The 16,097-nt window shown below is 36.4% G+C and overlaps 1 protein-coding gene across 3 annotated transcripts in view; it reads left to right on the plus strand.

Annotated features, from left to right (window-relative positions):
- Positions 1 to 16,097, plus strand: part of CSNK1A1 (casein kinase 1 alpha 1) — a 47,947-nt gene that overhangs the window by 14,345 nt on the left and 17,505 nt on the right. For all 3 annotated transcript variants that reach the window (XR_006964564.1, XM_047092486.1, XM_047092481.1), the window contains exons 3-4: positions 4,963 to 5,089; positions 9,594 to 9,692. Coding sequence is in view for 2 of the 3 variants with exons in the window: in XM_047092486.1 (XP_046948442.1) it covers positions 4,963 to 5,089; positions 9,594 to 9,692 (226 nt within the window). In the remaining variant the exon portion in view is untranslated. The remainder of the gene's footprint in view (positions 1 to 4,962; positions 5,090 to 9,593; positions 9,693 to 16,097) is intronic.

Genomic DNA, 16,097 nt, shown 5'->3' on the forward strand with positions numbered 1-16,097 from the left:
CTGGTAATTTAGGGTTGTGGGGAGGGGAATCAGAAAGATTGTACTAGACCAGATCCATCCATCCATCCTTCCTTCCTTCCTTCCTTCCTTCCTTCCTTCCTTCCTTCCTTTTCTTTCTCTCTCTCTCTTAACTTTTTTAATGTTTGTTTATTTTCGAGAGAGAGAGTATGAGCAGGGAAGGGGCAGAGAGAGAGGGAAACACAGAATCTGATGCAGGCACCGGGCTCTGAGCTGTCAGCACAGAACCTGATGCGGGGCTGGAACCCATGAACCGTGAAATATGACGTGAGCCAAAGTCGGATGCTTAACCAACTGAGCAAGCACCCAGGTATACCATCCATAGATTAGATCTTACTTTCTACCCTCACAAAAAGGAACATAAAGATTGGATGATGGTAAGTTGGCAAGAAAATAAGTTTGATAGACCATATCTTGAGACTGGAGATGCTATCTTACAGCACTGATTCGACACTCATACTTTTTAGTGTTCAGTAAAGACTTTGAGACCTTGAGATTATTGACCTGAAGATGGGAAGGTAAAAGGCACAGGAACAGACCTGTACCAGTTAAGAATATCACGTTTAAATATCTATTTATGTATATATATATATTTTTTTTTTTTTTAATTTTTATTTTTTAAGTTTATTTATTTTGAGAGAGAGAGGGATAGAGAGCGAGAGCTGGAGAGAAGGGGAGAGAGATGCAGGTTTCAACATTCTTAGTGTGGAGCCCGACGTGGGGCTTGAACTCCTGAACCATGAGATCATGACCTGGGTCGAAACCAAGAGTCGGAAACTTAACTGAGCCACACCAGGGCCCCTATTTATTTTGGGGGGGGGTGGGGAGAGAGAACGTGTGCGCAAGAGACCCGCCTCCAAGTGGGGGAAGAAGAGGGGCGAAGAAAGCCTGAGAGCGAGAATTCCAAGCAGGCTCCACGCTCAGCTGAAATGGGGCTAGAACTCCCAAACTGAGTTCATGACCTGAGCTGGAATCAAGAGTTGGACGCTTAACTGACTGAGCCACCCAGGCGCCCTGAATGTAACTTTTAAACTTTTGTAATTACTTTGTTAATTTGAATCAAAGATGAGTAGAGTCTTCCTGATGATTTTATACTTGCAGTACAGAGTGTTTTTGTATTCCTTGTTTTGTTTTCCTCATCTGCCACATCAAGCACTCCTTAGCCTGTTAGAGCCTGTTATATGGCTTTTCATTCTTTAGTTCAGCAAATGTTACTGAGCATTCCCTGCGGGCAAGGCATTGTGCTGGATACTGGAAATGTAGAGTTCTGAACAGGACAAATACAGTGGCTGCCCATGTTGTATTAGTCTGGATTCTCCAGAAAAGAGAACCACTGGATTATATATAGATATACAGAAATATTTATTATGAGGCATTGGCTCACACCTGTGGAAGCAAAGCAGTACCATAGTTTGCGGTGTGCAAGCTGGGAGGCCCAGGAAAACCAGCGGTGTAGTTTGGTCCCAAGCCTAAAGGCCCAAGAACCATAGGCATGGACATCCAAGGGTAGAAGTCCCAGCTCTGACAGAGTGAATTTTCCCTTCCTCTGCCTTAGTTTTATTCCCTTTTTTATTCAAGGCTTCCACTTTAGGAAAGGTGATCTCTACTTACTCTATTATTCAAATGCTAATCTTGATTCAGATGCTAATCTCTGGAGACACCCTCACAGACACCCCAAAATAATGTTTACCAGCTATCCCAGCATCCCTTAGTCCAGTCAATTTGATGCATAAGATTAACCATCACACCAATCAAACTAATAGTTTAAAGGGGAAGACCTACATGAAACAAGTTTTCTGTTATTAACTATCCTAGGCGTAGAGATAGAACGTATTTGGTTGCTTTAAGCTGAACTGAATACTTATGATAGTTATACTGATTTATAGTTCTTGGAAGTCCTTAGGTATTGTAGCAATACCTATTTCATGGGGCGCCTGGGTGGCTCAGTTGGTTAAAGCGTCAGACTCTTGACTTTGGCTCAGGTAATGATCTCATGGTTCGAGTGGGTTTGAGCCCCATGTCAGGTTCCATGCTGACAGTGCAGAGCCTGCTTAGGATTGTCTTTCTCTCTCTCTCTCCCTCTCTCCCTCTCTCCCTCTCTCCCTCTCTCTCTCTCTCTCTCTCTCTCTAAATAAACTTAAAAAAAAATGTTCGTCATTTTATTTTCTAAGGGTTTTTTTATTTTCATAAAGAGATTTCTCAGAGAAAAGAAAACCCTAGCTTCAACCCTCCAACTATAACACTTCTAACTTGTCGCCATGTCCTTGTCTCTCTTCTTGCCCATGCCTAGGATGCCCTTTTCTACCTTCCCTATCAAAATATTATCCCTTTGTCAGGATCTAACTGGTAACAGACTATTTCACAAGATTCCTTTGGAAGGATTTAATTCTTATTGATCTTTTGGTTTTCTGAATTATTTAGGCATTTTTTTTTTTTTTGTCAGCCTCTGTGACTTGTGCATGTATTTTCTTACACTTCTGCTTTTTATTGTCTTAATTTTTTAACTAGGTTTAGTTTAGATATTGGTTTTGGAGGAAGGGACATGAGAGCAAAGGGGTGGACTTCGCCTTCTCTAAGCATCTTCTTCAGACCTTAAGGTAGATTTTTTTTGTGTTCTAAATGGTTATATACCTTCAGTCTACTTCATTGATTGTTCAGGCAACACTGAGTCTGAAGGCATTGATTTGAAACCAATGGAAAATGAGACTCCTGCACTTTTTTTTTTTTAACTTTTCATCTATTATATTGCTTGGTTTTTTTTTTTCATGTTTTGAAACTTAGTAAGAATAAGGTCCAAATCAAATCAGTTCTTTTTTTTAATAGGTATTTGAGTACCTACGTTGTTTTGTGTACATCACTTTATCATAGTGTACTTACTAGCAACGTATATTATACTCACATAAAAAAGGCACCATGATATTGTATTGTCAAAGGGTTTGATTGTGGATATAAGTAGTATCCCAGTAGCTATGGGAATTCTGTGAAATAGGAGACCAGTGTGGAACAGACTACTTAAGGAAGACTTCTTTGGTATCTGGGTATTAAGATTTTGAAATTGAAAGTAGAGAGTTAGAAGCTAGTTCAGAATAGAAGTGGAGGGGCGCCTGGGTGGCTCAGTTGGTTAAGCGTCCCGACTTCCATTCAGGTCATGATCTCGTGGTTCGGTTCGGTTCGTGAATTTGAGCTCAGCATCAGGCTTTGTGCTGACAGCATGGAGCCTGCTTGGATTCTTTGTCTCCCTCTCTCTGCCCCCCCCACCTCTCTTTCTTTCAAAAATAAATAAACATTAAAAAAAGATAGAAGTGGGAAACATGGAGGTGACGGTAGGAACTGAGTAAGTAGCTTTTAGATAAGTAGTAGACTGTTCCGGGCTCCTAATCTGTGTGGTATCAGTTTTTATTGGAGTTAACGAAGAAATTATTCCAGTGTAGTTGTAAAATAACTTGTTCTTAAAAAATTTTCTTTTATACTGGCCAATTTTCTTTTCAAGCAGAATTAATAATCTAGAGAAGTTTAAAATTTAAATGGTAGTGCTTATTTTTAGGAAGGTACCCTTACCAGAAATACAGGCATATAGGAACTTGAAATCATTTATTATAGTGATTCCTAGCCCTTGGAATCTCTAAAATTAAAAGTAGATATTCCTGGAGTTTTTGGAGACAAATTGTATATTTATCCACAGTAATAAAGCATTGGATAATTAAAACAGGGCTCCAATTAAAAGCAAATGTCATCTTTGTTGTAATACTGGTTATTTTCTGTAATTAAGCAAAAATGTGACTACTTTTTTAAAAAAAGAGCAAGTAATTATTGATTAAATACAACATGGTAGTAAATGGGACAGGAGTTCTAAAATAAAAGAGATCTTTGCTTTGTAAGACCAGTATAGTTTCCTTCATTTCTTCAAATAGGAAGTAGTATCAGATGAGATTAAGGAATTTGCTAAAGGTCATAGGAATCAGTGGCAGATAGGTATAGAATTCAAATGGTTAAGGTTACCTGCAAATTCTTTTTTTCCCAAAGTTTTTATTAAATCTCAGTTAACATATAGTATAATACTAGTTTCAGGAGTAGAATTTAATGATTCATCACTTACATGTAATACCCAGTGCTCATTACAAGTGACCTCCATTAATACCCATCATCCGTTTATCCCATCCAACCTCAGTTATCTGTAGTTAAGGGTTTCTTATGGCTTGTCTTCCCCTCTCCCCTCTTTGCCCCCTTCCCCCATGTTCATCTGTTTTATTTCTTAAATTCTGCATATGAATGAAATCATACTTGTCTTTCTCTGAGTCATTTGCTTATTATTAGCACAGTACACTCTAACTCCGTCCACATCATTGCAAGTGGCAAGCTTTCATTCTTTTTGATGGCTGAGTAATATTCCATTGTGTGTGAGAGAGAGTGTGCATGTGTGTATATGTACATAACACACACACACATCGTCTTTATCAGTCAATGGACATTTGGGCTCTTTCCATAATTTGGCTATTGTTGATAATGGTGCTATAAACATTGGGGTGCAGGTGTTTCCCCCATGAATCAGTATTTTTGTGTCCTTTGGGTAAATACCTAGTTGTGCAATTGTTGGGTCATAGGGCAGTTCTATTTTTAACTTTTTGAGGAACCTAACTAGAAAAGTAAAGCCATCTTTTTTTTTTTTTTTAAATGTTTACTTATTTTTGAGAGAGATAGCATGCACATGAAGGGGAGAGAGAGAGAGAGAAGGAGAGAGAGAAACCCAAGCAGGTTCTGCACTGCAGCCCCAATGTGGGGCTCTAACCATGAACTGCAAGATCATGACCGGAGCCATAATCAGTCACCCGGGCATCCAGAGAAGTAAAAACTATCCTATTATTAGGGCTTAAGAATTTTGAAAATTTAGTGATATTAAATGATAATCAGCTTTTCATAAAGCCCTCTCTTTTCCCCTTTTGTTAGGTGGTATGGTCAGGAAAAAGACTACAATGTGCTAGTCATGGATCTTCTCGGACCCAGCCTCGAAGACCTCTTCAATTTCTGTTCAAGAAGGTTCACAATGAAAACTGTACTTATGTTAGCTGACCAGGTATGTGAAATGTAGATGAAAATAAAAATTGAGAATACTACTATTTAACTGTAACGTAAATTTTCATAAACCAGAGTGTGTATAATGCTGTGTGTCAATCTTATGTTCAGCAAAAATATATATATATACATATATATATATATATATATATATATGTATATATATAGGTTGTGCTCACTCAAGTGTACTTTTCTCTAACACAACTTAAAGATGTTTTCCTGTGGTCATAGGATAGAAATGGATTATATTCGTTTTGTTATTCACCTGTAGAAAAGTACTTTTCAAGCTGTTACATCAGATGCAGTCTGTTTCAGTGTAGAATATAGCAGGTTTCTTTATAAGATTTTTGAAAGGGCTCAGCATATATGGAGGGAAATATAAATATGTAGAAGTTTTGGATAAGTGAATTGGATGTTATACATTATGTGTGGGGCCCTTAGGAAAGCTACATATATATTTTTTTAATTTTTAATACTTTTTTTTAATGTTTATTTTTGAGAGTGAGTATGAGCAGGGGAGGGACACGGGGGGGGGGGGGGACAGGATCTGAAACAGGCTCTGCTGACAAGGGCTCGAGTTCACAAACCTGTGAGATCATGACCTAAGCCGAAGTTGGACACTTAACCGACTGAGCCACCCAGGCGCCCCCTGAAAGCTATAGTTTTGAGGAAAACAGTACTGAAATAATTTAAGGAAGAATTTTTGACCAAGTAAATGTTTCTTGAAGTAATGAATTCTCAGCCATTGCTAGTATTTAAGCAAAACCGGGGAAATTTTGAAAATGTCATGAATTAAATTCATGCACTGGCTGAAGGTTAAATTGTTTTAAAGCCAAGGTGCCTGGGTAGCTCAGTAGATTAAGCATCCGACTTCAGCTCAGGTCATGAATGATCTCATGGTCTGGGAGTTTGAGCCCCCAAATGGGCTCTCTGCTGTCAGCACAGAGCCCGCTTTGGATCCTTTGTCTCCCACTCTGTTTGCCCCTCCACTCTGGTTCTCTCCTCTCTTAAAATACATAAACTTTGTTAAAAATATATATATAATATATATATATACACACATATATATAATATATATATTACATATTGTATATATATTATGTATGTGTAATATATATAATATATATATTACATATTGTATATATATTATGTATGTGTAATATATATATAATATATATAAAGCCAGAACTTCTATTTTTTTGTCTTAACAAAATAAGAAAAATGATTTTAAAGAGTTTTAAGATGGGGGAATGATATCAGGAACAAGCCTTCAGGTAGTGGATAATATGGTTAAAGATGATAGGTAAATATCAACGAATTTGTAATTTTAAGTATTTTTTTTAAGTTTATCTTTTTGAGAGAGAGAGAGCACGTGTACACATGTAAGTAGAGGAGGGGTGGGGGTGGGGCGGGGAGAGGGAGAGAATCTGAAAGCAGGCTTCAGGCTGTCAGGGGAAAGCCCGACATGGGGCTCAGTCTCAACGGAACCGTAAGATCATGGTCTGAGCCGAAATCGAGAGTTGGACGCTCAACCGACTGAGCCACCCAGGCGCCCCAAGGAATTTATGATTTTAAATTTTGGTCAAGAAACAAGGGCAGGAAAATGATGGAAATGTTTCAGGTTAAACTCAGTGCTGTGGAAGAGAATATTTTTAAAATTTAGATTGGATGTTGAAGTAAAATGAGATGGTAAGAGTATAAAACCAAAGGATTAGAAAATAGTGTTCAGTCTCTGTAATCAGCATCGACATTTCCAGTAAGGTTAACATAAAAACTGAGGGGCTCAACCAATATTAGCAAATTACATTGTTTTATTTGTGGTACGATAAGAATTCAAACATTGAAAGGTAAAAATCCTTCTATGTTTTTTTTTTTTGTTGTTTTTTTTTTAACGTTTATTTATTTTTGGGACAGAGAGAGACAGAGCATGAACGGGGGAGGGGCAGAGAGAGAGGGAGACACAGAATCGGAAACAGGCTCCAGGCTCTGAGCCATCAGCCCAGAGCCTGACGCGGGGCTCGAACTCACGCACCGCGAGATCGTGACCTGGCTGAAGTCGGACGCTTAACCGACTGCGCCACCCAGGCGCCCCTAAAATTTTTTTTTTTTTTTTAACGTTTATTTATAAAATTTTTTTTTTTAACGTTTTTTTATTTCCTTCTATGTTTTAAGTAACATGAGTGAATCCTAGTAAAAGAGTTTATATGCTGTAGGTTCAGTAACACAGAGGTATTCATACAGAGAACATTTATTCGAGGCTGCTGCTTTACTTAGCACTGGAGGGTGCAAAGAAGAATAAGAACTCTAGTCCCTTTCTTCTAGGAGTGTAGAAGTTAGAGAAACAGAAAACATACGATGTTCAAGATTTCTGTGATAGAAGTCTATATGGGGTACACTGTTAACATAGAAAAAAAGTAGTTCAAGGAAGGGTGTCGCGAGAAAGCAATGGTTTAAGGAGGTAACTGCTAAGTCTTGCTGTGTATATGATACATTAATAACACTTGAAGGTAAGTAGTTGGTGCCATTTATTATCTTTGCCGAACCTTTTCCCAACAAGTTAATAATCCTGATTTAATGATGGGTATCAGTTAGTTAGGACAAATAAGTACATTAAGTGGGCTGAATGTTTTGTTTTAGTTCCGTTAATAAAGTACAAGTTGCTGCTATAACTAAAAGTACTGTTTGGACATTGTATACAGCTACTTCCTTGAGTATAAATAGTTTAAGCTAGAGATTACAAATTTGGCTTCAAGAGACACTTGTCAAGGTTCACAATCTGTATGGTAATAAAAGCTCTAGGGAAAATGGGGACAAATAAAAAATAGAATCCTGACACATACTACTGAGAAGAGCAAGAACATATGGGTAGAAAGGTAATAGTCTTTGGATATTGAAAACATTTTCAGATGCTTCTAAGTATCTTATAGACACTTAGACATATTTGATAATTTGAAAATTAAAACACAGAAGGGATTAAAAGTGATGCCATAAAGTTACAAGACAGTTTTTTAAAATTAAAATTATTTACATAACAAACGTAAATAAAAAGATTGTTATGTGCAAGGAATTCTTAAAATCGACAAGACTAGGACAAGCCAAAAAAATAATGGACAGAATATAGATTGATAATTCATAAGATAGTAAATGAGAAGACTTTTAAACCAAGTGTTAGGGAAGTAGAAGTGAGGTCAATACCTGCCATTGACAGAATTTAGAAAGAATTAAAGTTTGCCAGTGGGAAGAAGAATATTCTTAAGTACTGCTGGGAAATGAATTGTTAGAGCCTGTGTTGAAAGACATTCTGATGCCACCTATCAAAATGATAGCTGCTTCAACCGACTCTCCCTACAATTAATTGTATGGGGTTTATAGTCCATAGGAATAAAAGCACCAGTAGATAAGAATTGATTGATTGGTTTAATCAATTGGTTTGAGAGAGAGAATGAGCAGAGGAGGGGCAGGGAGAGACGGGGACAGAGGATCCAAAGCAGGCTCTGCATGCTGACAGCAGTGACCCCGATGCAGGCTCCTACTCAAAAACCATGAGATCATGACCTGAGCCGAAGTCGGGTGCTTAACTGACGGAGGCACCCAGATGCCCAGATAAGGATATATTTAAATATATTAATAACATTACTGTTTACAGTGGGAAGATACTGGGAACAATGGAAATAATTTAAGTTGGGATGATCGGGGAGAACCTAATGCCAAAGACCTATACCATTCAACTTGGCAGAATGTCCAAGCAATTAAGAAGAGGTTGTTGGAATGACAGGCTTCCTATTCAGTTTTTGAATGGGATTTGAATGTTATTACTGAAGTGTGGAGAAAAAACATGGGAGAGTTCAAAAAGCATCTAAGAAGTAAAACCCAGCATGTATATGTCCCCATGAGTTATGTTTATGTTGTATATGCTACTGACTTCTGGGAATGTTTGGGTTGTTTAGTTAAAAACAAGCCAACAAGAATAAAATGAATAGGATGCTTACATTCCAATTTAAAACAGTAGCAACTTCTATCTTTCAGTTGGTCAACACCTTCTGTTCCCAATTATATGTGTGTCTTGAGTATGTAAGAGCACAGAAATGGATAATGCCAGGCTATTCTAACACAGGTTACCTCAGGTGGCATAGAATTGGGGTGGAAAGTTGATGATTTAGCTTTTCCTAACTGAAACAATTCTAAACTTACTATTTTATAATTTAAAAATTGCAAACATCAGTTCTTTCTGTCAGGTTAGATGATTGTCATATTTATAATCATTAATACTAGAACATGCCAAAGAATGGGGCGGGTTTATGCTTAGATATTCATCAGTCTAGAGATAAATGGGGATCCTGGTTGCCCTTTACATTTAATTTTGTCTAGCACTGTTTTTGTGAATTTAATACCTGGGATCTTGAAAAATAATTGAGATACTGAAATAATTGAGAAATAATGTGTTGCTTTCTTTTTTTACAATTCAAATCACATGATTATCTCTCCCCCCCCCTCCTTTTTTCCAGATGATCAGTAGAATTGAATATGTGCATACAAAGAATTTTATACACAGAGACATTAAACCAGATAACTTCCTAATGGGTATTGGGCGTCACTGTAATAAGGTTAGTCAAATGTTCTCTGCATGAAAGAGCAAAGAGTAAAAACTCCAAGAATTGCTTTGGTAAACTTTGAATCTTTAAAAAGTCATAGGAAATTGTATTTGCTGTTGATGATTGCTTTAAAAGATTGTGCTAAAGGATAATCAGCTAACTCTTATTAACTTAGTAACTTGAAATAAATTTTCTTCCAACTTACCCAACCCAGGTTAATTATCTGTATGGAAATATAAAATTCCCAAGGGCTTTCTAATGAAATGTAATCATCTGTTATTTAACTATTCAAAAGTTGTATCTATTTTTCATTCGTTGGAAATAGTAAAAAACCCCATATACATTTTTTCCTGAATGCTAAAATCAGATTTTAACCTTTGTCACTGAAGCGTGGGTTTTTGCAATATATGTGCTTGTGCCAGCGTGGGGACCACTGACCCATCTGTCACCATGGCGTTAACATTTGCTGACTGAGCATGATCATAATGAGAATTCTTCAGTCCTTGGATTTGTGTATTCAAAAGGTTAACTTTTGGGCCTGCTTCAAAAGTAGTTGACAGTTTCTTACTTGGGTGCCAAGTTGGGTGGATTCTCTACCCCTTCTCCCCCTTTTAAAGGAAAATATAGTCAAGTGAAATGAATGTTCATACAACAAAACTAGTATTCATTGGGGTCTCAGAATGGTTGAACGTATGGGGTGATTGGGTTTGAGCTAGTGACGCATGATTGCAGTTAGAAACTAATTGTGTTGAAATTTTTCTGCAATGATTAGTTTTATTGAGTGAATTGCTTTATTTATCGATTCAATGTTGAGCTCGGGCAGACAGGCAGCATTGGCAATGCACTAAGCATGTTATGATCTGATGATCTGATAGAAATTCTCAACTTCAGGACAACATGGGGCTTTTTGGTTTTTGTGGGGTTTTTTGTTTTGTTTTTGGAAGGAAGATTCCCATTTGTTTTATTAAGTCATTAGGAAGTGTTTGGTGTTTTTTAGGTCTGGCTATAAATGTTTACCTTTGTTTGCCTGTATGAATGCCAACTTGTAGCCATTACCATTAGAACTGGTGTTATTTGCTAATGCGTGAGACATTGATGTTGGTCTGACCAAGTTTTAGGAATTTAAATTTTTTTGTAAGCTAACCTTTAAATAATGAAAGGTGTGTATATCTACATATAACTTACCTTGCCATTCCCAAATTGCATCTTTGTTTATTTTTAAATATTATGTAGCTTCTCTCTCTGAAGCATCCAGGTTCTTAATTGTTATTGTAAAACCTGGTGGTTTAATTGAAAAAAATTTTACTGGTCTTAATTTTTGGGGCATTTCTGTTAGTTTGACCCTGATCTTTGGCCATTTCCCAGCCCCCCCCTTCCCTATTTTCTTCCTGATAAAGACCCACTATCCTCATGTGATCTGTGTTCTGCATGTTGACATTGCAGTACATGGTTTTTGTCTTAAAATTAAATGATGACCTAGATAATAACTCTTTGCTCCCTGCCCCCCTTTTAAAAATAGCTTTGTTAATTACATAGTTGTGTTAGGATGTCCAGTTTGCCCCATGATGAAAACCTTTTTAGGCTCTTGTGTCCTCTTTAGAGATACTAAAAAATATTGTGGAGCTGCTTGCTGTTAATAGATTCAGAGAGTCCCTAGGGTAGAAGTGCAGTGTTTCACCTAACTAAGATTCAAATTCTAAATGTTGTTCTTGAACATTTTAGATTAGTGTTTTGTTTCTGTAGTTGGTTTTTAGTGTTTTCTTTCTGTATTGTAGTTTGAAAAACATGCCAGTTTTATGAGACTGGAGTCTTTGGTTAGTTTGTTCTAGTAGTTTTCTATTCGTGGGAACAAATGGGGGGCTTTTGAGGTTGATTTTTTTTTTTTAAGTCAAATTTCTTACTTGGAAAATTGTTCTGAATTTGATATTTAGGAGTGACCACTCCGATCTTAGTGAATTTATTCATCTCTTCCAGTAATCAGCCCTGCATGCTTATGAAAACCAATTTTGAGGTGACTAAATGCCTTCTACCTCTTCCTTACTGAAGATTTTTTTCCCCTGTACAATCTTTTTTGGGGGAAGGGCAGATTGTGGTACCAAATATTGCAGAGCCAAATTCCCCATTTTTGATGAAAATATTAAAGAGCCAAATGTCACCATTGCTATCCCTGATTCAGGCAGTGACACAATATAGTGGCATTAAAAACTTGAGTATTTTCCAGAATTCAAATGTTCTCGAGCATGTGATTCTTATTTGGAAAACTGAGAAGCTACAGTGCTTGGTGGAAGAAGGATGGCATTTGGCTACCCTGTTCTTTCTCTAATGCCTCGGTGTTGCCTGTCTGCGCCGGCCATTGTTGCAATGTAAGCAATACTGTTTGATGCACTGCCACCCTCTATTGTCTGTTTAGTGTTTAGAATCTCCAGTGGGGAAGAGGAAAAGAAGCATGACTGTTAGTACTTCTCAGGACCCATCTTTCTCAGGATTAAACCAGGTCTGAAACTGTCTCCTATTCCAACCTCAATCCCAAATTCATGTGCTTTTCTTTTTTATTGTTTTCTTTTGATTATTTTTGTTTTGTTTTAATTCTGGAGAATGTAGATCTTGCTCAAGCATCTCTTACGTTGGCATTATTCAGACATACTTGGCAAACATATAACATTACTAAGATGTTTTTTTGTGGCTTTTGCTTAAAGCTTGTAAAGTGTAGAGAAAACCTAAATGAAAACAGGATTATGTTTAGATCTGTAACATCACATGAGGAAATGATATGTTGGTCTAGTATTGAAATTCTTTATCTAATGGTAAACTTGAGCTAGACTTTAGTTTTTAAGAATGTATTTGGAGTTGCAGAACTTTTAATGCATGAAATATATCTAAATTCAGTTGCATCAGTGCTGTATGATGAATATATTCTGCCTCAATTCTCTTCCCCTTCCCTAGTGAACTTCAGGTAAGTGTAGACCAGATTTCAGATCTAGTGTGTCTAGAATTGATTTTACCTCAATATGTGAATTCTCCGACTTCAGCCAAACGGCCTAAAATGCTCAAAGAGCATCATGTGCTCTGGAACTAGGAGACATTGCAATCTAACAATGTAACAGTAACATAATTGAAGCACTTAGCAAACAATTACCATTAATAACATGCAAGATAAATTAATGCATAACCTGATGATTTAGTGTTTGGCAGGCTAAGTAATAAACACCCCAGTACTTTTCTTAAAAAAAAATTTTCATGTAAGTGGAAGTCTCCACTTTTTTTCATAGAAGTTGGCCAACTTTGTTAAGCTCTTGAGCAAAGAAGTGAATGCTAATCATTCAATTTAGTATACACTGAGAAGGAAGTATTGGCAAGAGTAATCAAAAAAGATAAGTTGAATTTGGTATAGTTTCAAAGTATGTTGCATACTTTGTACCACATGCATCATCTGAGTAATCATTTAATCCTTTTCTGTACTGCCCAGCATTATTCCAGGGATCATCTTCTGCTGTTACTGGTTTCTGAAACTCAAACTTATTTTTATTCACGGAGAAATAGTAATTGTTGTGACTAGATCTGAGGTGGGGAGAGAGAGGATGGTGGGTAATTAGGCACTTTGTAAAGCATCTAGTTCCCCATTTTTGCTTATCCATTCATTCACACAACTTCTATTTTGTAACATAATCATTTAGTAACTTCCATAAAATGACATTGAATCGATTATATTTTCTACATACAGATTAGCTGGGTTGTGAGGAAAAGTGATCCTGTGAATGTTTTGAAAGGGCAAGGAAATGTGACCCCGTTAGGTGAAAAATTGCCAGATTAAACTAAAAATCTATATAAACTATATATTACAGTTTTTTAATTTATAAACTAAAATTATCGATAGTGTTTCTAAAAACACCTCTGCTAAAATAAAATGCACCTCTGCTGAATGAAGAAGTTATCCCACTATGCCCAACATTAATTCACTCCCACATGCCTTTGAAGAATAGACTGCATTCTGTAAAACTGGCACAAATTTTACTTAGAACACAAAATAAAAATTCACAGAAAAGCAGCTTGACCCACCAGAGAAATTAGACTTCTTTTGCATATGCAAATGTATAAAAATATATTATCTTATGACTTACTGAACATTGACTTTTCCTTGTTTGGTTCTCCCTTTACATATTTGCGGCTGTTTGGTTGTATCCTTGGAAACATGGTGTCATGTAAACACTTCCATTTTGTGTATATTCATTTTTAAATTCAAAGCAGAGAACTACTAAAGAAGCTTGATAGGTACCAGAAGATCATGAACTACCAAGAGATTAAAAAAATTTTTTTATGTTAAGTAGCTTTCTTTTTCAGTTATTTGTTCTTATTTTCACCTTTGCTTAGCAGTGAAATTATTTTTCCTGACTTACTTTCAGTTTTTATAAGAGGAGAAATTTTAAGTTGTTTTATTTCCTTTGTAGTTTTTTGTTTTGATATTAAAGATTGAAATATTTGAGAAGACAGTGTTTGTATTTATTTTTTGTTTTCTAAAACTACATTTCATCCTTTAGCATTGTGGAAAGAAAGAACACTAGAGAACATTGAGCTTTCATGGAACAATCTTTTAAAAAGTTGTGAGAAAATGTCTGGTCATTGAGTTGCAAATGGAGCAACTGAATGTAGACTTGGACATGAAGGACACTATCAGATCTAATTTGTCAGAGTTATTCTTATTTTCTCCTCCATTTTGAAGTACTAAAAGAAGCAATCCTAGGAAATGTCCTTTAGAGGAGAGTCTTTGTCTTAATTGCCTTTTGTTTAAAACTCACGTAATTCTTACGGGCATTTAAAAAAATACTGTGGAGCTGGATGTCTTTTTGTGTTTGTTTTTGCCTTGTTTTCTTTTCAGTGTGAATCTGCAGAACTTAAGTCATGCTTTTTGGTTTGCTTAACAGAAATGTATTTTGCTTATTTTAATATTTGTGTACTGAACCCATTTTCATATCAAGAGAAAAGTAGGAGTGTGAGCTTTATTTCTCTTTGTGTGTTCTAAGACTTTCTCTTGGTCGTATAATAATGCAATTGCCGAGGAAGTGAATTTAATCTTACTAGATAGGTCTCATTATCCAGTTAAATTTTACTAAAAATTTGCTCTTGATTCTTTCATAGTAGACCAGGGGAAAATAGGTATGTCCTTGTTACCTTGGTGACAATAAGCTCAAACCTCAATGTCTTTTCCCATCCAGTGTATAAAAAAGGCCTGCCTTTTTTTTTTTTTTTAAGATTTTTCTTAAAGTAATATCTACCCCCAACGTGGGACTCGAACTCAAAACCCCAAGGTTACGAGTTGCATGCTCCACCGACTGAGCCAGCCAGGTGCCCTTCCATAGAAGTGTTTTTTACTCTCCTAAGAGAGGCACTTGATCAGATTTTTTTTTTCACCCAAATCAATCACTTTGTTTTTTGTTTGTTTTTAATTTTTTTTTAATGTTTATTTATTTTTGAGAGAGAGACAGAGCATGAGTGGGAGAGGGGCAAAGAGAGAGGGAGACAGAATCTAATCTGAAGCAGGCTCCAGGCTCTGAGCTGTCAACCCAGAGCCCAACGTGGGGCTCCAACTCACAAACCATGAGATCATGACCTGAGCTGAAGTGAGATGTTTAACCAACTGAGCCACGCAGGCCCCCCTCAATTACTTTATTCTTACACACACCCTAAGAGGCTAGGTGAAGGGTTTCTTAGGATATCATAGATTGTAAACTAGACAGAAGGGACCCAAAGTCTGCCTAATGGAAAGAAAAACTAGAAAACGTAGGCACAACTAGGGAAAAAAAGGTCTAGGGCTAGGTACTAAAAGGGCACCTAGACCTGCCTGTTGGATAATCTTTGTAGACATAACTTTAATAAGAGAATTTATGATAAAGACTAACATTTGAAATAAAGATTATTTATTTTGCTTTAGAAGGTACGTAAATAAATACTGGATTTTTTTTTCTCTTTTGTCAAAAATAGGGGTTTTTTTTCCTTCAAAAATTAGCTACATTAGAAACATCTTACTCCCATGTGTCCCATATAAACATGATAGCACTAAACATTATTTTGTTCTAACATTATTTTGTTCTAAAATACTAGTCTTGTTTTTAGTTAGCTCCTTTAAACTGCTAATTGTAAGTTATCTTGGTGTAAATAGATACTAAGTGCTTTTTTTAAGATTTTAGATCCATATTTATATTTCCCAGAAGTTTAACCTGATGAATGGATAAATATCAGTGGGAAGCAGTAGAATGTAATGCATGCTTGTTTTAAAAATGCTTATTTTTTTTGTTAATAAAAATCTTGGTTTTGTTGTCAATATCAAACTTTTCCAAGTTGTCTTATTTTAGATAATGAACATTCTGTTGCTATACTGAAGGAAGAATAGCCTTTGCAAAATGGAAGAATTCCAGATAGCTT

The sequence above is a fragment of the Lynx rufus genome, unplaced genomic scaffold (genome assembly GCF_022079265.1).
Source record: "Lynx rufus isolate CCGP_SWC_20201006 ecotype Redwood Valley unplaced genomic scaffold, mLynRuf1.p SCAF_1, whole genome shotgun sequence".
NCBI lineage: Eukaryota > Metazoa > Chordata > Mammalia > Carnivora > Felidae > Lynx > Lynx rufus.